This window comes from Denticeps clupeoides, chromosome 11 (assembly GCF_900700375.1).
Source record: "Denticeps clupeoides chromosome 11, fDenClu1.1, whole genome shotgun sequence".
NCBI classification, from domain to species: Eukaryota; Metazoa; Chordata; class Actinopteri; order Clupeiformes; family Denticipitidae; genus Denticeps; species Denticeps clupeoides.
In genome coordinates, this window is record NC_041717.1 from 19,219,050 (window position 1) to 19,241,734 (window position 22,685).

The 22,685-nt window shown below is 45.1% G+C and overlaps 1 protein-coding gene across 3 annotated transcripts; it reads right to left on the bottom strand.

Moving 5' to 3' along the window:
* Positions 1–10,601: 10,601 nt before the first annotated feature.
* On the bottom strand, positions 10,602–22,151 carry snx2 (sorting nexin 2). 3 transcript variants are annotated; one of them, XM_028996388.1, is made up of 16 exons: positions 21,954–22,151; positions 19,504–19,621; positions 19,194–19,324; positions 18,616–18,676; positions 18,345–18,388; positions 18,112–18,253; positions 17,707–17,785; positions 16,257–16,332; positions 15,687–15,800; positions 14,722–14,815; positions 13,583–13,788; positions 12,747–12,890; positions 11,892–11,900; positions 11,448–11,528; positions 11,283–11,354; positions 10,602–11,018 (listed from the first exon to the last, which is right to left on the bottom strand). In XM_028996388.1, exons 1-16 carry the CDS (start codon positions 22,059–22,061, stop codon positions 10,968–10,970), a joined length of 1,530 nt encoding a protein of 509 aa, XP_028852221.1. In that variant the 5' UTR covers positions 22,062–22,151; the 3' UTR covers positions 10,602–10,967. The 3 variants fall into 3 exon arrangements, with proteins under 3 accessions (XP_028852221.1, XP_028852220.1, XP_028852222.1); XM_028996387.1 differs by having other exon boundaries at positions 11,892–11,903; XM_028996389.1 differs by lacking the exon at positions 11,892–11,900 and having other exon boundaries at positions 21,954–22,150.
* Positions 22,152–22,685: the final 534 nt, after the last annotated feature.

Below are 22,685 nucleotides of genomic sequence, written 5' to 3' on the forward strand. Positions count from 1 at the left end.
GAGGAATAAGAAAAACAAAAAACACATTTTAGGTATTTTTTGCTTTTGTCACACTTCACATCAACAGGAACTCATATAACTATTAAACCATATTTTGGTTTATTATATATTAGGAGGCCTTTAATGTGTGTTTTAACTATATTGCCTTTGCCTTCAGTTGAATTTAAGATAAAAAGCTTAAAATGATTAAAATTATTTAATTCAGTATATTATGAATCATGATATGCGTTTTAAAATTTGTAAACTGACTCAAAGGCAGGAAAGAGAGGTGTCCATGGTAGCATAATAAAGAAAAAGCCAAAGGGAAACATTACTTAAATGTATGTTTCTAGGTTTTAAATTATGTCAAATCATGTCATGTCGATTGTAAAATGTAATTTATGTAAAATAAACCGCAGCATCATATTGAAATCTTTTAGCGTTGGCCAGTTGACTGGAGAAAAAAATTCACAGATATGTAAAGTACACATCATGCAGGTTAGTACCCAGAACGCACCATTATTGACGCTTCCAGTCTTTCCAGTTTAAACCCTGAAAATTTGTATAAAGCTGCTGACTTCAAGGAGATTTTTTTCTAATTATGACACAGTGTTGCATGTAAACCGTGAAATTACAGAATCGTGTAAAATACAGTATTTTTTCAGATTCAGTATTACTGTTTACCCCCTTTGTCCGAAACCAATTAATGAGCAACCAGGAGATAATCAACCCGCTGAAAAAGAGAAAAAAAACCCAAACATCAAAGATGGTCTGCTGGGGCCGACCCATAGAGGGACCAAGGTCAGCTTAGGGTTCATTGGCCAACCTAATTACAACCAGGAAACATGCAGCCCAGGTACCACTGGGGTTGCAAGTGTCAGAGGTCACAGAAGGCTGTGAGATAGGGAGGGGTGCAGATTTAAAAAGCTGAAAAGGCTCCTCATGTTGCCAGATGTGGAAAACTGTATCTGAGCAGGAGATTGTTGTACTGTACAGTTTATTATAATTGCATTGTTTTCATTGCTCGCACAAAAACCCCATGGGGCCTTTGCACAGGCCGTGCAAAGACGTTTGAAAAAATGATAATAAATAAACTCATTTAAAGTCTGATTGCATTGGACCAGTGCCTGGCTACAGAAAACACCGTCAAATGAAACAAGTTTCAGAAAAAACATTGCTTGATGGCTTTCTAAAAGCTATCGTCAACCATGATTTTTTCCCATTATGCATGAATCTTCCTACCACTGTGCAGCAATACATAAATATCTAAAATCTTTTTTTAAGCAACTGTGTCCGGACAAATTGCATGCAAATTGCTGCTCGGATCAGCCATCTTCTTTTTCTGCTGATTGTATCATCATTGCACATCGTCAGCTACACTGATCAGCTCTTTCGATCTCTCTCTCTCTCTCTTTCACACACACACATCAGTCAGTTTGTTCAGTAATGTGTCCCAGGATCTTTTCATGAAGGCACACAGGGAAAGAAAACCTTGTTTTGCAGTACAGAACTCCTGCAAACCTCCCCCCATCTCCCCATCGGGCCGTAGCCCCTAACCTTTCCCAAACTTGCAGATGAAACACCGGCGCCGGACCCTCGGGCAGATATGAGCAGCCATGGCCAGATGAATCACTGTCATTCTAAATGTGGAATCAGCATTTCCAGGGCTGTCCCATTCGGAAATTCAAAAGGGAGGAGCAGCGTCTCCAGGAGATGCCGTATTGATTTTTCCTCGCGAACAAAGAGACTTTCTTTAATACATGATACATCATAATCGTGCAATTTGTACCGTTGCGTCAACAGATGAGCGCGGGAGAGTCAACAAAGATGTCGACCTGCACCGAGCATCGGCAGACTTGCGGTTCTGCCAGAGGCATGGAGTGTGGAATTCTCCCCCACCCACGTACACAACCAGGCTGGGCAGGACACACGGATGTGTTTTAAGGGCCATGTGCCATTAGGGCCATGTTCAATAAACTACTGGTCACATTTCAAGAAAAAGTGAAGTGGAACTGTTCAAAATATATGATATAAAACAATATAATGTAATAACTAACTGAACACTGTTAAACATACTTTGACCAAATCTTCTTATCTGTTTTTTGAGACAAACAATTATGTTACTTGGTTGGCAACAAATTGTTCCAGAATAATTAGGTAATATGGGTAAATTGGTGTGCATTTAATTTATGAAAATTTAAATAATTGTGACAAAATTGCAGAAAAAAAAGTCTTTTACAAGTAAATACAAAAATACTGCAATTTTTGTGTCTTTTGTGGTTAGCAGGTATCCAGCAAGACTGGTGGTCAGCCAAATTAAATAAATATTATTTATGAACAGAGCTGGGAGGGATGAAACGGTTCATGGAGGGTTCAGCTTGTGGCAGTGGTTCACAGACCTTCCCATGTTTTGGTGAGATTTGCTTGATCTGATCATCTAACTTGCAGACCATCATTTATCATAATTACTGTATATGTATTTTTGACAAAGATTAACATATTTATTTGTGTGTGTGTGTGTGTGTGTGTCATTATACATCACATCACCAACATTTTCACTCAGGTCAGATGGTTTCACACGGTCACCGAGTCCTGGAATAGAAGATCGGTCCATCCTTTTAACTCACTTCAGAGAAAACTTTGCAATTTGCGGCGAGACCGGGGGGGGCGGCTGGGTGGTCGGGTGGTGGAGTGCGAGCCACTTTGAAGGTGTTTGTTCAGGAGCGGGATGCTCACTCTGATGCCGGGAGAATCTCTCTCCCGAGCTCTCCCAGCATGCATCGGCGCGAGGTGCCAACCTGCATCAGGCCTCTGTTTGCCTAGATTTCCCGGACAGTCCGAAACACTTTTCCTGATCTCTTTCATCTTGATGTATTGTCAATATATGGATCGCGCTGCTCTCTAATTCAGTGAAAAAATCTAGTTTTCCATTAGTCTCTGCCGTTCTAATTTTCGCCACAGCTTTTCTATGTGTAATTATCAAAGGCAGACAGAAGAAAGCAATTACTGGAGTTCTGTTTGTATCTGTGAAATCTTAATAAGCAGCACAGGACAGGTCGTGTGGGGACCACAAAAAAAAAGAGTGAAGATTAAAGGCAAAAAAAAAATAAAAAACTTTTAACTGGTGCCCCAAAAGATCATTTCTTTCATTGCAAATCTTTTTACCAAAAGACCATAAGGAGGATCTTTCCATCGGACGGGTCGAAACCCACCCTTGACCTCGGCGTCAGACTTTGTCCATGAGACCAGGGAAGGTCACAGCAAACCTGCGGCGAATGACTGGTGCCCGGCTGGGAGGAAATTAGAGAGGAGAAAAGAACAGGATTCTCTATTTGCAGCCTCCGGTATCGAACATCCGGCCTCCGGCATCGTCAGCCAGTAATGAGGAACCAATAGTGCTTCCCTCTTAAAGCTGTTAAAGTGAAAATGAATGCATCGGGCACCCGGCTTCTAAATATCTACAGCTCTACCCCGTCTCACTGGTCTCAGAGCAGAGGCGGCGGCGGGCGGATTCTAGCTGGAGAAAAATGCACCGAACGCTTCTCAGATCCAGGAGATAATGGCCGAGTAGTAAAATACCGGCCTGTCTATTTAAATGGTGATGCGAAATTGGTTCCATTATGTCTTCTGACGGCACTAATGTGTGCAAGCATTAACTGCTGCAATTACCTGCGGTGCTGCAGTGGCCTTATTGCATCCTAAAGCATTACAGCCCGTCATAATAATCGTATCAGAGCTCTATTTCATGTGTATCAATGTGTATTTACAATGTTATGGGTGGGAATTTGCTTACATTCAATTTTAGCATGCAGAAAAATCGACTTTCAAATTTATTGTTCACACAAATGTAGTCAAACATTCATAAATTATGAGTGTATAAATAATGAGTGTATGTGTGACACATTCAATCCAAATTGAACATTACTTTGGATGAAAATGACATAATTAATTCATACTCATCATCAAGTAATGTAACAACTTGGGAAATGGGATGAAAGTCTCTCAAACTTTTTTTTACATTCTTATTTACGGATAATTTACATTAGAGGCCAGACCATAAAAAATGAAAAAAATGAAATATTTCCAAGGAAAAGTGCCTGGCTGTTGAAGTCTAATCCAATGACACACTGTCAGCGTATGTGAACGGGTGAGAAGGTTTCCGGCTTTCATCAGGAACCTTCACAGATCCGCTGCGTCATTTCCAGCATGGGGGGCCAGTGGTGGCCTAGTGGTTCGAATCCCGAGCCGCCAAGGTGCCACCGAGGTGCCACTGAGCAAAGCCACGTCCCCCCACACACTGCTCCCTGGGCGCCTGTCATGGCTGCCCACTGCTCACCGAGGGTGATGGTTAAATGCAGAGGACACATTGCACTGTGTGCACCGTGTGCTGTCCTGCTCTTAATAAATAATGCATAATGTTTGGGGCGAAACTATGTGTTTGTAAAACCCCGTAAGTCACATCTGATTTTATTTTTTTTTATAACGTAGCACATGTGGCATTTCTGCGGATCAAATCGGATCGGGGCGATACGAGACCGGGGCGCGCGCGCGGCATCAACTCTCCATCACGCCGCCATTTCTGCCCGCCGGAGAGAGACCTCAGACCCGAAGCCATCATCTCCATAACTATCCAGTCGGCCGCGCGACCCCTCACCCCCCTGCCTTTCAGGCGCGGCGCGGCACGGCGCGGGGAGAACTGTCAGGCCAGTTTCTGACACACATTTGCATTCCTCAATGACAAGTGACAACAGTGAAAGGCCACAGAAAACTGCTTATTGATCACCGTCAAACTATTCAATGAAGCAGATGGGGTTAGATCCGAGCGGGGCCTTTCGGCCCGCCGCAACTTCATTATTTGGTGCCACTTGCGTTTATATCATTTTAAACGGTTTCCAGCGGAGTCGCCGCCGGCCGCTCATAATCCCTTGCATACCAAACGGCCGGCGCGTCACTCTGCATTTGCGGGGCGAGGCCTTGGAAAGCGGCCAGCTAATGAAATGGGAAGAAGTCCGGCCAAAGCCATTTGACACTGTCAGCTGCCCCCCCCCCCCCCCCCCCCCCCCCCCCCCCACACACACAATTAAATTAATTCCCATTGCAATTCTGACCTTTTTCCTTTCGGAGAACAAAGGGAAGAAAGTCGAAGAGCTTACGAAGGCGAACGTGGCCGAAATTTCCACTAGTTGTGTGAGGTCTGTGTCCTGTCCACTTCACCGCGGCCGTTTAATGCAGAGCGGGAAGATGAGCGGTGGAGCGGTGGGTGTCCCGTCAGCCAGAGTGACCCGGTGACAGCGTCGGTGCTGCCCCCCCCCCCTCTCTCTCTCTCCCTTGGTGGGCCGCGTTGGATAATGTCACATAGTCAATAGATTTATGTATGCAAATGAGCGGCCATGCTTTAAATTTACCCTGCAGTCGCTGAGGCCAAGAAACATTTCCCGTCAAACCAGATCAGCAATTTGGGAGGCGGGAGCTGGGCGGACCAGCAGACGTTTTCATTAGGAGCGTGTTATCCATAATCAAAAGCCCCGTTCAATAAATTGTACCAGAACATAACCTCAACTATTTCATTAAATGAAGTTCATTAGGGACCTTTCAGAGGTGACTTGGTAGGGTGGTAGTATCCTAGTGGGGTAACACACTCGCCTATGAACCAGAAGGCCCAGGTTCAAACCCCACTTACTACCATCGTGTCCCTGAGCAAGACACTTAACCCTGAGTGTCTCCGGGGGGGGGGACTGTCCCTGTAACTGCTGATTGTAAGTCGCTCTGGATAAGGGCGTCTGATAAATGCTGTAAATGTAAATGTAACTCGGCACCTCTAGTGTCAGAATTGCGTCCATCATGGTGAGTTTTTACGGGCCAAATTTGGGGCGAATGTGAGATGAAAGGGCCGCGCGTATTCGGTGCGCCCGGCCGCCCATGGGATCCCACAAATTCCGCACCACCGCCGGACGTCTGCTCCATCACGGCGGCACGGACAGAAAGTCGTTGTGCAGAAATCAATGTGTTTTTTAAAGACCCCGGGCCTCATTAAGAAGCCGCGCGCCGCCGTGTATATTCATTTGCGGCGCTCGCTGGGGACGCCGGAAGGAAAATGTCGTGCACGTTAAACGAGTTCGTTCGGCCATTGTCAACACGCGCCCCGTCAAAAGCCAGTTTGAAGCCGTTCGTGGCTCGGTACGTCGACGGTGACATCTTCTCAGGTCAATTCTAAAATCCCCAAAATCTGTAACTACACCTTATTGAGAAGCCCCAATGTAGCCTAATAAGCGTACGGTATTTATGACGTATGAACGCGGCCGCGTCCCAGTGGACTAGTTCGAACCAGATGGCCACAAAGACGAGGGTTCGAATCCCGTTTATTAGCATTGTGTCCTTGAGGAAGACGTTTGGCCCTGCGTTGCTCCGGTTCGGCATCAGGGCGTCTGCCCAATTCCATAACCGGATATCGGAATGCAAACGCGTGGTGTTTTGTGACAATAGATGCTGAGTTTTTTTTTTGGAGCCTGTTGTCAGATAGCGGGGTTAAGCCAAAATAGACTTTATCTCATCGTCTCATGGTCTCCAAAAGCCAGTATTCCTACTGACATTCAATTCAATTCAAATTTTATTTTATTTGTCACATACACAGTCATACACGGCATGATGTGCAGTGAAATGCTTTATGCGACTGCTACAGACCACAAATGAAGTGATTGTCACATGTGATACACAGCAGCACAGTGAAATTTGTCCTCTGCATTTAACCATCACCCTGAGTGAGCAGTGGGCAGCCATGACAGGCGCCCGGGGAGCAGTGTGTGGGGACGGTGCTTTGCTCAGTGGCACCTCAGTGGCACCTTGGCGGATCGGGATTCGAACCGGCAACCTTCTGATTACGGGGCCGCTTCCTTAACCGCTAGGCCACCACTGCCACCAAGGCCACCAAGAACGATTTTATTTGGAAAAAAGTTAGTATTTAAAAAAAAAAAAAGTATGTATTATTATTTATTTAATGAATATTATTGAAGCGCTTTTCGGTTAACTACTATGCAGCTTTGAGACCTCACAAAAAAATGCACTGATTGAAAATAAGTAAACAGTAATATAGTAATTAGTAATGCTAATGAGTAAATATTAATTATAAGTAAATATAATACAACTGAATTTAACTTAGTTTGAATGCGCCCAAAATTCTTTATTTTCTTTATTGAATTATTTATTTAATGAAAAAAAATGCCATTCAAATTCTATGTGATTTTCTGTGTATTTTCATATAATTGAGTGATGCCCCTACTCTGAACTGAAAGTGCAAGGTGCTTCGGGCGGCGTGGAACACGGATCGGTTCAGTTTCGAAATGGAAAGCGCATAAATACATATATGGTTTTATATATACCCTGAGCGTCAGTATGGCAAAACAATTCACGCTCGCAAGGGCCACTGCAGGTCAGCGCACCAAGGGCCGGAGATGACCTTCTCGATTGTAAGAGCTCTACCGATACATTATCACGCGTCTGCATTTAACCACAACACACACAAAGCGGCCTTTGGCGTAAGAGGGGTCCGCACTGCCGGCAAATTAAGAGCCCCCAACTCATAAATAAAAAAAAATAATAATAAAAGGGCCCGGAACCCGGGCACTTTCTCACCGGGCTCCGAAATGATCATCTACCCCGGCGCTTATCACCAGATAAGAGAAATAAATTAATAGAGTTCTGCGCCGGGCCGCTTATCAGACACTGCAGCAGAGAAAACCTGGGTTTGGCCAGGGGGGCCAGGGGGGCCAGGGGGGCCAGGGGGACTCTAGTGGTCCCCTGTACTGCCTGCAACCAACATCGGGCCGGATTCCGCACATCAAAGTCCCTTAACTAGCGCATACCGACCTCTACTTACACGGTGGGGGCCAAAACTGAGGAATTACAGTAAAAAAAAATCCTTTTCATTTTACATATGTCAAAAATTTCAACCCATGAGTGGTTAAAGCTGGTAAAATATGAAATCAGTATGAGAATAAGTGTAAAATTACTCATGCAGCATGTACATCGCACACGTGTCACTTTGGAACTTTAGTTTGTTTAAACGTCTTTTTATTCTGTAGCTGTCGGGCTGCTGATCCCAGATCTAAGCCAAATACGAGCACGTAATCGAACGTAAAGTAGTCAGCAAAAATTATTCAAATTATGACTCAGAAAGACGAATGCTTCGGCTCGGGCTCAATTTTTGCAGTTTTTTTTTTTTGTGAAAACGTCCGGCGTTGGGTGTGGGCCTACGTTGTGCCCGGCAGCGGCGCGCATGACAAACTGAGGCAATTTCAGCCGCGTCCCGGCAGCCGGGGCCGTATTTGTCTCCGGCCGGCGAGGGCTCGTTTCCCCGGCGAGCATCCAGCGGCAGATTTGAATCGCTCGGGGGTCCAGAGGCCCCGTGTTGACAGGCCACAAATAATTACAGTACGCCGCCTTCATTGGACTCTATTATATTGCTCTTCTTATCAGCGGGCAGGGGCTACACTTGATCAAGCGGGGGTCACTGTATTCTGACCATAACACGGCATAACGCTGCTATTTGGAGATATGATAAATAAAGGGTGGCAGGAGGTGGGCGACAGCGCTTTTATCAGTTCGTCGCGCCTTTCGGCCCCTTCCCTCCCCCTGCCCCCGCCACCCAAAGTCCTGCCAACGGCAGCGGCGGGTGAGATATTACAGGGACGTGGACTCTCCTACCTCGTGCTAGAGTGAATATTTGCTGAGGGAATTAAAGTCATTTTCATCACTTTAATTCTGCTCTACAGTGTGCGGTACCGGCAGACACCTGCAGGGGGCGATATCGTACATGGTAAAAAAAAATGCACTGATTCAAAATAAGTAAACAGTAATATAGTAATTAGTAATATAGTAATTAGTAATGCTAATGAGTAAATAGTAATTATAAGTAAATATAATACAACTGAATTTAACTTAGTTTATTTTCTTTATTGAATTCTTTATTTAATGAAATTGCCATTCAAATTCTATGTGATTTTCTGTGTATTTTCATATAATTGAGTGATAAAAAACTGCGTAGGTTATGGAGACTAAGATGGAGCCATTCTGAAGAATCCGATAGAAGAAACGTATTTAGCATTTGCCGTATGGGGAGAAAGTGAAGTATGTTTGATGAATCTGTTTTTTCAGAGTCGCCTCTTTTTACCTTCATGGCCGCTTTGTTCACTATTGTCATCCGATTACGGGTCCGCTTCCTTACCTGCTTGGCCAACCCCCTTTTTTAAATGGCATTTTATCTATTGGAAAGCATTCTGAAGTACAATTTAATTTACAAACCGACTACTGATGGAGGGCGAGAACACATCACACCATCTAACACTTCTCTAGTCCTAACAATCCTAACAATCTGGACACACGACATTGTCCCAAATAAAGTGGCCAGCGAGTGTGCATCACCAGGAAGGACTGCAATGGCGAACAAAAGTGAGGCCTACTGGAAACACCTGTGTTTTGGAGTGCGGCACGCTGCTCTGCTCATTAGAAGCAGACTCCCACACAGCGACCCTTCACCCCCGGCCTCAAAAGAGCCGTCCTCCTCCTCGCCTCCACACCTAATGCAGCGTCTCAGAAAAAATGACAGCTTGTCGATGCGGCTCTGGCAACGCTGAGCCACGCGAGTCGGACTTTTTGACAGCGACCCATATGCAAAGTGAGCCGACGGCCTGGGAGCGGCGCGGCCTTCTCGTGCGCGGCTGTTCCAGCTCGAATGCGCCGTTTAGGCGGTTTTCCAAAAAAAACTGGAGATGCGCCTGATCTCGGCCCATCATGCAAAAAAAAAAAAACTCAAGAGGTTCCGTAATTCACGGCAAATATAATGTGTGCGTCACAAGACTGCGAACGTGAGGTCATCAAAGATGGGGACCAAACCGGCCGGAGAGGTCTTCGTTTTAATTACGGGGCAGCATTTTAGGCATATAATCATTATTGAATTCAATGCACAAAAATTCTGAATGTAATAGTGAATGAGGCGGCCTGAATTTTTATTAAAAAGCTCACATTCATTTACAGAACACATGAAAAAAAAATTAAAATATTTTTCAGTAACATGTCGGTTTTAAATGGACGCTACAGGAAAGACGAAACTGGACGCGTCACCATTACAGACATACATTCCTTTATTAGAACATGAGAGCTGCTGAACAGGAATGTGGAGTAAAAAATGGGTTTTAAAAAAAATCTTTTACAACAAGGCTTTCAAACAACCAACACAAATTTTCAAAAATCGCTGATTAAGAGGCAGAGTAATTAAATTAAAAACCCAAAGGTTGCAAGCAGCAGCAACGAGGGGCCGAGCACTGAAAAGCAAACTGATTGTGCAAAAAGATCCGAGGATTGAATCAAAAAAGCAAAGAAGCACAAAGTTGTGGAACAAAAAAAAAAAAGAAAAAAGAAAAAAAAGATACAAATGCAGATCATTTGACATGAAGTCAAAGGAGCTTCTTCCTTTCAAACATAATGTTCTGTAGGCACAATGTTCTGCTAGACTGCGTGTTCAGAAGCATGGAGACGAGGCTCCGTTAAGGAACATTCAGGGCCTGCATTGCCAGAGATGAGGACAGCGCATGCTGAAAAGGTTACAAAAAAAAAAAAAGTTAAATAAAAATACTTTTTTTTTGAGAGGGAGGGTGGGTGGGTGGGTGGGTGGGAGGTCCAACAACCCACCGGATTGGAACATTAGTGAGTTTGGTGCTGGACTCCCTGCTAAGTCTGTGCAGAAATGATGACAATGACTGAAGTACCAAATCTCCCCGTGGACGGAAGCTGGGAAGCGAACTGGAGACGGCAGGGAGTCACGAGCCGCCCCTTAAGACATTTTAAAGGTTACGAGCAAAAAAAAAAAAAACGGTAGTGGGAATTGAACAATCAACAATTTATAGTGTTTTATTTCAGGTGTGCATTGAGATGTCAGCGGTCCGTGCACGTTCCGTTCGTGTGCGGTTATGATACAGTAAACAGAGATCGGTCCTTTATGCAATAGCTTTGGCTTCTGGTAAGAACGCCTCCCAGTACTTTATCAGCTGTTGAAGAGAGAGAAAAAAATGATTAAGAATGAAAATGAAACCCAGAAACGATCCTTTACAAAGTCCCACCCCATGGTTACGGTTGTCTCGTATTAAATGCAGAGGACATATTTCACTGTGTGCACCGTGTGCTGTGCTGCAGTGTTTCACCTTTCACTTCACTTAATTCACTTAACAGGTTAAAATAAATGCTGACGGGTTTATTACTTATTCCGTTTGTTCTTGGGTAAAACGCAGAATCGGTGAAATGAAATACCGTACCTGCTGCTGTGTTTGAACGAGAGATTCTAGATATTTTATGATGACGGACTTGAAGTCCTTCACTCTTTCTTTCTGCAGGCATGAAGCAGGACACACAAAACGCAAGGTCAAGCGAACAATGAAAACGGCAGCGCTGCAGCGACGGCACGGGGAACGCGGCGTTACCTCAAATCTTCCCAGCTCCTTCCGGATGGTCTTGGAAATCTGTTCGAAATCCCGCTCTCCCTGCTGAACTTTTCCTTCCCACTACGAGACCAACAAACGAACACACAATTTTTTTTTTTTTTTAAATCATGCTGTTTTACCCATCCGGGACAGAGGGGGTTACAGAAGTCATCCATATTGAATATCATTTTAGTTTGAGGTGAAACAAACAAAAAACATGCAATAAATTCTTTGTCATCATGCCTTAATCCCCTTTACACAAAGGGCAAAGGTCAAATATTTTAGCACGACAAACAAAACCAACTCAAAGGGCTGCAGTCATTTTTGCGCCATTTCCATAATATCGCGGAGCTAAAAACTGCCGATGGGCGTTCTCCTACTGTGAACTGGAGTAGGAGGGCGGGGCAGACAAAGAAAAGGAAGGAGGCAAAAACAGGGACCTACCTCCACAATCTCCTTGGTTTGGGGGGCATGACAGGGAAGATGCAAACAAAAAAAAAATAAAATGAAAGTGGCTGAAACGATGCATAGTGGTCAACGTAAACTCCGAACAGCCACGACCATACTGCTAATCAACAACTGGCCTTATGGGGGTGCATGCACTTCAGCTGAGAGGGACCACAAGCAGAAGAAAAATGTAAGAGACGTATGTGGGATGCTTTTTTTTTTTTTTTTCGGCCCTTTTTCATACCACGGTACTGACTCCATTCACCATTTGCAACATTTTTTGGCATCAATAGAACTGAGGCCATAAGGGGAAATGTTACATGGTCGGTGGGAATCCTTAAGACTACAGGGTCAGGGACGTTACATTCTGGAATTAGAACACTAATAATCGATCTGCATGTTAGTGGGTGTGGTCTTGTGTTTCGATATGTTTTCATAGGATTTCAGCTTCATTTGATTTTGTGGTTTTATTCATTAGTTTTTTTAATAATAAGTTTTGAACTGGTATCCTCAGTTGAAGGATAAGTGCTTGGTGCAAACAGTGAACTGAGGTGAGCCATTGCCATACAATGGAAAGGGTCATTAATGGACACGGCCCTCACGAAAGATGCAGCTTCTCAGTAAAACTTGTTTAACTGACTGAAAATAGATGCTAAAAAGCAAAAAATAAAGCCAAGCAACAGGCCAATGTTGCAGTCACTACAACTGAATAATTTCTAATAATAAAAAAAAAACACATATATATTACTTTTAAAGTTTGTGTTTCAGTTTCTCCAAATCATGCTAAAATTATAAATAGTGAGTGTATCGCATATTAAAATGACTTTTTCCTAGTCGGCCTGTGCTCCTCACCTCTTTGATCTCGTCCTTCGCCTGCTGCAGCTTGTCGGGTTTGTTGGCATACTGGAGCTTGGCTTCAGCCTCTCGCTTCCTCTGGAGCATCAGCTGTGCGTCCTGCCACTTGGACCACGTCTTCATCCGCTGGTCAAACACACCCTGTGGCAAGAGAGGGATGGGAAAGCTCCTTTTCGCCACACTCATTCATTTCAGCGTGTAGCAAATGTTTATAGTACAGTATGCAGCACTCGGGAGAAACACAAAGTATGGATTTTTATGGATATAATGTTCACTGCTTTGCTGAAATAGTGTATTGTTGTTGGAGCAGTAACACATGATATAGGGTTAATTTGATTAGTCAGATAACATTCATGTTTAAAAACATAAAAGTGTAATATTTGGTTATGTTTGCAATATTTGCATATTGGTTCATTGTATACTTGCAATATTTGCAATACTGTGGTCAATAGCAGTTGCTAAAGCATTTCACTGCATATCATACCGTGTATGACTGTGTATGTGACAAATAAAATTTGAATTTGAAATACTGTAACTTGTTGCCATATTGCTACCAGATATCAGACATTTCGACTACAAAATGCCAAAAGAATTGGTACAAATTGGCATGTTGGACCCCTTGATACCAATCCTGAATGGGAATATTTACTAGAATGTCAAGAGCCAAAACTGCCACATCTGGCAACCAACTTCTGTATACACAGTCAAACACTTTATGCATGATTAAAACAACTACAACACTCACACCTTCTAACACAACTATACAAATACTGGTACATCCCACTCTGTGTGTGTGTGTGTGTGTGTGTGTGTGTGTGTGTGTGTGTACGAACCTTGACTGCGGTCAGCAGACGGACGTAGTCTCCCAGCAACTCGGCGAACAGGTAGAAGTCTGCGTACGCCTGGTCCATGTGCAGCTGCTCCATCTTCTCCTCCATCTCGGCCAACTGCGAGAGGGCCCGCGACAGCGCCGTGTGGTCCTCCGAGTTCCCCAGCATCGCCGCGCTCTTCGCAAAGGACGCCGTGTTCAGCGACAGCTCTGACATGCGCAAAGAAACCGATGACTTCTCCTCACATTTCACTTCACTCGCTTTTTTTTAACACGACACTCGACTGTGACTTGCTAAGTGAGGGCCAATATTAAGGATTATGGATGATAGCTCATGAAAACCAAAAATTCTGAAAAGCATCTTCAGTTATACGATCCATAAAAATGACCTTTTCACAACTTGCTAGCTATATAAAGAAATGTTTATCAAGGATGAAACCAAGACGGATCATACGCAAGTAAAGAATATTTCCCTACTTTCTGTACAGTCGGTTTGGGACAAAGCAATGGTTTTCTGTCAGAACCGAGGTCGGAACATTCTTTCCGTACCTGAGCTGCTTCTGCACGAAAGGTGAAATACTTCAGTTTTCCGGAGGGGGCACCAGGCTTTAAGCCAAAATAACTTGGTATTTCGAGGTGGTATTTTCTCTCGTGTGACAGCTGGTATGGTGCATTCTGGGTAAATTTCAGCTGTTGGTTTTGTGCCAAACCTTCCAAATTCCAATTACTTAATACTATTATTCCACTTAATATTCTTTTCCCCTCACACCTTCTGCTCTCTATTGCTTGTACAGAACTAAGCGCAGTTTGTTTTAAGTATATTAATAATTAAGCACTAATTCGGTCATCTTCAGCAACTGTAGGACTAGAACATCGCTGTATTCCAACAAAATAAAAAATGGCCTTCCATTCAATTCTATTTTTATTCATACGGAATTTGGACAATTCACATCAATTCTACCATCCGTCCCTACAACAGGATTTTTGACAACTGGAAACAGAGTTCTGTTCTTCACATAAAACTGTGCGAACGTCATGGCACCAAAATTACAAACTATCGCACCAACTAATCCCAAGATGTGGCCCTGAATGACAGGAAAAGATCCATATATGCTGCATATGGCAGCAGGTTGCATGTGGTACCTTTCCTGTGACAGACCAGCGACTCCACGCTGGCGTGAAGCTTCCGGAACTGAGCGTCCAGGTTCTCAAACTGCTGCTGCTTTTCTTCAAACCACTGAGGACACGGAAACAGTGCATTCAGTCGTTTTACCTACAAACTCGCATCACATCCAACGCAGGGGTTTATAAAAAACACACCTATAGACACCACGAGCCATGCAAGAACAAATAAACTTTCACGTCGTCACATGACACTTCAACAACCAGTCACTTCATTTGTTTTAAAATACTTATAAATGTAAATTGCAGAATTCTTTTTTTAATTTTTTATTTTAAGGCTGCATTTGATAAAGCGTCAATACAAAGTCCTCTGGAATTAGAATGAATAGATGAAGCACTTCCCATCCCAGTCAAATATGTAATGTAATATGTATATATTAGTATTAGTTATTGCACTTAAATCATGAGAGTGCCCTAGATTTGTTAAAAAAAAAAAAAAAAAAAAAAAATTTAAACAGAACTGGTATCAGAAATTCTGATAAAAACGTGAAGCTATCACATGGGATGTTTTCCATGTAAAAACTTTTGTCCGTTATTGTTGTCGCTGCATGAAAATGAGATTCCCCTTCTCTTTTCGGCTGGTTGATTGCTATACTGCAAACATCTGTATTTTCCATTTTAAAATCCATTTTAGAATATTGTGTTCACTTGATAATAATATGACAGAGTATTTTGAGTTGATTAATCCATATATATATATATATAATAACAATAAACATAATGTCATGTGACTATGTGCTGCAAAGTGCTACTGTACACGAGGCCCAGTAGCAGCAGATCCCACTCGCCCCACCACACACACACACACACACACACACACACACACACACACACACACACACACACACGCATATCCCATCTTAGGGATTCCGGTGGAGGGGCTCATTAATTCGTCTCATTATTCAAGTCCAGAAATCAGCCCTTACCGCATCCGATTCATTCATCTTGATTGTCATTTTGTTGACAGCGTCGGCAGCCTTGTTTACCATCCTCAATATTCCGGCTCCGCTCAGCGCCTGGGTGCTAACCGCGCGCGGCAGCTGGGATGAGATGACAAATAAGGGCAAACAAACCGGTTAACCGGCCGGGAGCTCCGGCGCAGTCTCAGAGGGACGTCCCGACACCCTCCCCGCCCCCCACCCCACCAGTCACACTCTCTCTCTCTCTCTCTCCCCGCCTCCCCGGCTGAAGGTTCCCGGGAGCAGCTTGCTGTTTTCTCCACTCCCATACGTTTCAATGCTGGGTCTAATTTAATACATTCAGGGGGCTAAAAAAACTTGCCGGGGGACGATGCCGGCGAGAAATAGCTTTCAATTGGGTCTCCTGGCTGCACCCGGCGCTGCACTAGCAGACGCCTTCCCCCGACGCCCAGGCCTCCGCTTTTCAAACTCTCCCCGGCATAATTCACATTATAGCAACAATAAATACATAAATTGACACGTGGCGGCTTCCTGAACATGCCAAATTCTGCCATTTGGAAGAGGGCTGATCGGTACCTCGGAGCTCTCCAGGAACTGCAGAACATTGGGGTCTTTCAGCATGACTGGGTGCTTCACCGTCCTCATCAGATACCTGCAGGGGAACACATTTGCTCGAGACATCTAGACCTTTGGGGACACATTTGCTGATGATTTTCCCTGAAACAATACAGCCTTACAGTGATAACATCATTATCGATATTTTATTGCATGGTGGGATTCTCTGGGATCCCTGAAAATGACGGAGTTCCTGCTCCCATCTTGGTATTTGTCCCCGTCTCACGCGCCTTCTCTACGTTCCTTAATGCTACTGGTACACGAATCGTTCCGACCGCTCTGATGGCGGAAAATTATGGCAAACTGTAACGCAACAGACGCTCTGCAGACGGTTGTGTAAAGTGATTTAAATGTGCGTGCGCATCAGGAGACGGTTCTTTAACGGATGAAGCTTGTAGGCTGCACACAACACACACCAGCCTGACCTTCCTGTCAGTCAGCGTGCACATAAAAGGGCATGGGAAATGCCAGATGCCCACTTGGCATTCATTTCCATTCGATTCATCAGGCTGCACAAAATCTGGAATTCTGCACCAATCAGCATGCGGAGAGGGCCGGAGACACGGCGCTCGTCAAGAAGAAGTCCGCCTGAGCCGCGATCGCAGTGGACGGCCACGCCGGGACCCCGCCCGACGATTATTTATCTAATATCCGCCCGGTTAACCTTTATGCCAGCAAAACGGCTGAACAACGGTGCTCTTTTCCTGCTGAAGGCTCTTCATGTTGCGGCCTGATGAGGATGGGAGCGGAGCGCGATCTCAGGAGGAGGAGAATTCCTCGGGGAGACTGACAGGCCAAACCTGACTAAAAAAAAACTGCCAAGCCACAATTTCCGATCGAATATAGCCACAAGCGTGGAAGTTACAGGGCATTTTGCTTAGTTGAGCTGATTTAAAACCAGCCTACTGTCCTCATCCCAGACAACAAGCACGGGAGGGGAATCGGTTTATGGTTAGATGACAGTGGGTGGTGGTATGTCCCCTTTCTTTAGTCTTTCAGACCAACTCCTTTACCAAACATCATGTAAATTTAGTCTTCAGTGTCGGTCCAAAAGCCAAGAAGGTTTTTCCTTCTGTCGCTTCTGGGCTTCAAAGCCCAGAGATGAAACAGCGCCTAGGTCAGTATTCCTGTAGCTCGACCTCAAATTGCTCTTCCTCTGTGTGTTGGTGCAATTTGAATGCTTTGACTATATAGCCTGACCAACACGATAATTCAGAGTCTGAGGAAACATAAAAAAATATCATGGGGATTTGTAGGCAGAAGACCCAGGTTCAAATCCCACTTACTACCATTGTGTCCCTGAGCAAGACACTTAACCCTGAGTGTCTCCAGGGGAGGGACTGTCCCTGTAACTACTGATTGTAAGTCGCTCTGGATAAGGGCGTCTGGTAAATGCCGTAAATGGAATTACCTCTCCAAAGCAGACCTCCTCTTCTCCACAAACTCGGTCGACGAGGAGTCCTCTTTTCCGACTTTCACCTTCGTCATTCCTGGAGAAATGGGAAATCTTAACTGTCGGCTACAGGCTATCAATGGCTGTCTTATTAGAGGTGATGCTTCTGTTAGTTTAAATTAATAAAATTTTAGCTGCGCCACTTTGAATGCTACGACATAGCATAAATATTTTCTGACTGGGGAGAGACTCGGAGGCTCAATAGATATGTAGATAATTAAAAATAAAGATTTTCTCATATATTTCGCTACTGTCTACTGTTATTTCCTGTGACAATCAGAGAATACTACAGCAGATACTGTGGTAAAAATATTTATGGCATCTGTTTAAGAAGCAAATCCACTATTGCCGCCATTTTCTTACCCACAATGCTTTTCTCTGGGGCCGGAGGCACTATGTATCCGCTGTGCATGTACTTGGAAGCCAGTTTACTGTGCAGCCCCAGGAAGTCGCTGAACCGCCTCCTCACAGAGAGCTCGTTCTGACTGAAAACGCTCAGGGACGTCTGAGGAGCACACAAACGGGCGGAGTTGGAGCTCACTGCTCACATGAACGCTGAGGAGATGAAAAAGTTGTACCGTGGTGGACGCTCTCACCTTGGTCGTCACTTTGTATGCCATGTAGGCGTTCATTCCGTCACCTTTAGGAGCAAGGGGTGGGGGGTTAGCCCTGAGGTTTAGTTGTCAACGCTGTCATTAGTTTGCATGGCCAGTGATGATACCTTTAATACTCAGTTTCACCTCCAAATTGGTTTTTGAAATGTTAGGAACCAGTTAAAGGATGAAGTATGAAGTGTACAATGTGAACAATAACATAATAATAATAATAATAATAATAACAACAGCTATAGTAGCTTCATTGACTTACCGACTTTCTCTGGATCAGACACTGAGATGCATATGTCAAAGGTGTCCCCATTGTCCTCTTCCTATTGAAGGACATCGCACCATGAACAGTTAGATGAACAGTTCTGGCATTTGAAATTTCTACATGTCCCAAAAACAAACTGGCAAATGTCATTGTAAGCATTCAAACCAGGAGGGAATAATATAAATAGCCGATTTAATGATTGACGTGGACTTGGTGAAGAGGGGGGGGGGGGGGCATATTTATTGCTAATTTAAGTGCATAATGACGTAATTACGCAGTGGCCGTTACGTGCACGTGTCGCACGATGTTATTAAAGTTGGGAAGGCGTGGTTCATCTATGCTCTAACGATTTTTTTAAATTGCACTTTATATTTAATGGTGGCTTGTATTTTGTTATACTGTTTATACCCACTTTATATATATATACATACACACACACACACACACACACACATACATACACACACATACATTTTTACCAAATATTTTTGGTAATCTGTTAACAAGCATATTCTGTTATCACTGAAATATCATGATATTATTTTTGGGCCATGTCACCCTCCCCTCGTACCCACCTCCTCCAGAGCCTGATCAAATAAGGTGGAGTCAATCCGTGGTGCCATGATGGGGGTGATGGCAGGGGAAGGGCCGTCTGACAGAATGGGCTCCCGCTCGGGGCTGTCCAGGGACACCTCCTCTGTGGCCTCTGTTGGCAGGGAGCACAAACATTACTCTGCGGCCATCCATCTATCCCAACCCCACGCTGGTGTCTCGGAGGATCCCAAAAGTGCTTTTTTTAACCATCATCCTCTCTTTTTGAGCACTTCAATACAGTATAAAGCATGAAGCCGAAACCATGAAGCACAGAACACTGAGCCTCCATACCAGCAAACAGGTCATCGGGGTCATCATCCAGAAAGCTGTCTACTAGTTTGGGGCCGTTGGAGTTTGCACTGATGTCCTCGGCGGGTAGGCTGGCCGGCTCCGGAGAGGACGGATTGGACTAGAGGACAGAACACAATACTTTTTCGATTAATAAAAAGGATTAAAGCAAAGAAAATATATTTTTTTGGAATCATTTGCATTGCAAAAAAATTTTTTATTTTTTTTTTCCATTTGGAGCTAGCGGCTCCAAAGAAGGCCCGCATCAAAACAGCAAGGTGAGAAGCTTCTCGCAAAACTCGCAGTAGTGGTCAATAAATGCCAGACACCCTCCAGTCCACTTTAAACCTGCACACAGGCCGCACCGCACAAAGGTCAGGGCGTGAGGCGCGAAAGGTCACCCCCCTCACTTTTCACTAAAGTCTCATCTCCGCGCCGTGCAAGGCTGAAACATCATCTGCGGTGATCATGCAGACTCGGCCGACCTTTTCTGGGACGTCACAACGCGATCCGGTTTACGGTTCAGAAACGTCCACCGGCACTGGCGCTCGGAGCGGCCAACTCTCGGTGCCTTCAGCATAATTTGCTTTAATGCGTTCTGCTCACGTGTGCTGTTGCCTGCCAGACTGGACCAGCGAATAAAAGTTCCAAAGGACAATGCGGCTCTAAACCCACTACACTGACTCAAGCAATACTTGCAAAGTAGCTGCAAGAGTTTTACACCGTGTTGCCAGATTGGGCTAATTTGAGTTTTCCTTTTGTTCTTTTGCAAACGTGCACCTACATAATTTCAGACGATCATGGTAAGAAGCACTATGCACAAATAAAGAGTGCGTGCATGTGCAGGGAGAAATGAGCATGTCCCACCTGACAACTGTTACACATATTGTAATATTTGCAATATTTGCATATTGGTTCATGGTATACTTCCAATATTTGCAATACTGTGGTCAGTAGCAGTCGCTAAAGCATCTCACTGCATATCATACCGTGTATGACTGTGTATGTGACAAATAAAATTTGAATGTGCAGTAACTGAATCTGGCAACCACGATAGAACATTTACTCTAACCATTGGCCCTCGGCAACGTCCTGGCAAAGAACCCAAAGTCATTTGGGTTAATGTTTACATGGCTTATCCGCTTTTTTCCCGCTTCCATACCTCTAAAGCACGTTCAGGACTGAATGTGGCGGTCTTTTGCGCAGCTCATGAGGAAAACACATGACTCCGCCACAAGATAGGAGGGCGATGATACTCGGCCCCGGCACCAAGAGAGCGGGATGCCAAGATGGGCGCACACGCTAGAAATTTGCCACGAGCTGTGGACGAAATGTGCACTGGCCAGGTTTTTTTGTACTTTTTTTTCCCCATGTCCATCCTGAATTATTTATAACTCGAGAAAACCACACTGGAAGAGGATTTGCTGATGCCCCGCAGGCCAAATGTGCTGATCTGGTTTCCTGTTTCCTCATTCCTGAACGGTTTTCTACTTCGCAAGCCAAACTTCGAGGAAGCTGCAGATGACGGCCGTGCCACCTGTAGCCACGAAACTCCTCTCTGGTTACAGGGGCTTTTTTTTATTCTATTAATCTACTAGGAACTGTACAAAACAGTAACATAACACGCGCGGCCTTTATTTTAAAGCAAACGTTCCTTTTTGTCATTTTAAATTGATTGAATCAGCTGGTATCACATTAAATTATCAGCAGTGATTAAAATAAAGGTGATCCATTATGTTATACTCAATACGGATGTCTATGACACGAGGACAAAAAAGAGGGATGCGTATTTAATTAATGTTTAATCTATTCATGAACTGTTTTTGAATCCACAGGGGAGAAAACTTGTATTTTACGGTTTGGTCCAAAGTCTTTTAACACACAGGCTGAAGTGTGTGAGCCGAACTGGACACCAGCGCATCGATAACGCATCATCTGGGCATTTTTGTCCCGCCCCTAATAATTTCCCTTTAGCACAATGTCCACACTCGCCTATGAGCCAGAAGACCCAGGTTCAAATCCCACTTACTACCATCGTGTCCCTGAGCGAGACACGTAACCCTGAGTGTCCCCGAGGGGGACTGTCCCTGTCACTACTGATTGTAAGTCGCTCTGGATGTAATGTAAATGTAAATGTAAATGTAAATGCATTTAAATGTCTGGTGCCGTCGCTTCAGAAGATGCGCACAAGTAACGCAGCGTTGACGCTGCGCCGCCTCACCTCTCTGCGCATGCGCAAGCGCACGGCTTTACCGTCTTGCGGAAAATAAACGAAAAGCGCGTCCGTCCGGCGCCGCGTCGCCGTGTCACCGTCGCGGCGTCGCTCGTCCCCGCCGCGCCGAGCGCCTGGGCGCGTCTGAGAGGGAGAGGCGGCCGTCGGGGCCCCCCTGCGCTCCCCGCGGCGCGGCGCTCCCGACCCGCTTCCGGCCGGCCGTCCCCTAAACTCGCCTCACCTCCAGCGCGCCGACGGCGCCGACGAACAGGTCCTCGCCGTCCTCCGCCTCCCCGAAGCGGGCCTGTCCCGCGTCGCCCGGCGGTGGAGGGTCCCGCTCCGCCGCCATTTTCTCCCGACGATGAGAAGCAGGACCGAGTCGGGAGGCTCCCGGGCGGTCATGTGATCCGCGGCCACCGTTCGGTCTTATGACAGCGGCCCGCGTTTTCATTGCGGTCATGCTCCGCCCCGAAACCGCAGCCCGCGATTATTCGCCACCGCCGTCGCGATTATTGTGATCGTTTCTTTTTTTTTTCCACTGACGACTGCGCCGAGGATGTGTGTCCACATCGGAGCTGCTGGGTCGCTTTAAACTGAATTTGGTCAAGTAAGACTGAACACACTGATTTCGTTTCCGAACGAACGAGAAAAGTACAGAACCTGTCAAGGCCTGCAAACTAGGGCCGCCAATCGATAAAAAAAAATGTCGGTTAAGGAAGCGGCCCCGTAATCGGAAGGTTGCCGGTTCGAATCCCGAGCCACCAAGGTGCCACTGAGGTGCCACTGAGCAAAGTACCGTCCCCACTTACTGCTCCCCGGGCGCCTGTCATGGCTGCCCACTGCTCACTCAGGGTGATGGGTTAAATGCAGAGGACAAATTTCACTGTGTGCACCATGTGCTGTGCTTCACTTTACTTCTGGACTCAATCCCCCCTGAATCCTTGCACAATTTTTTTTAACTTTCACTTTACTT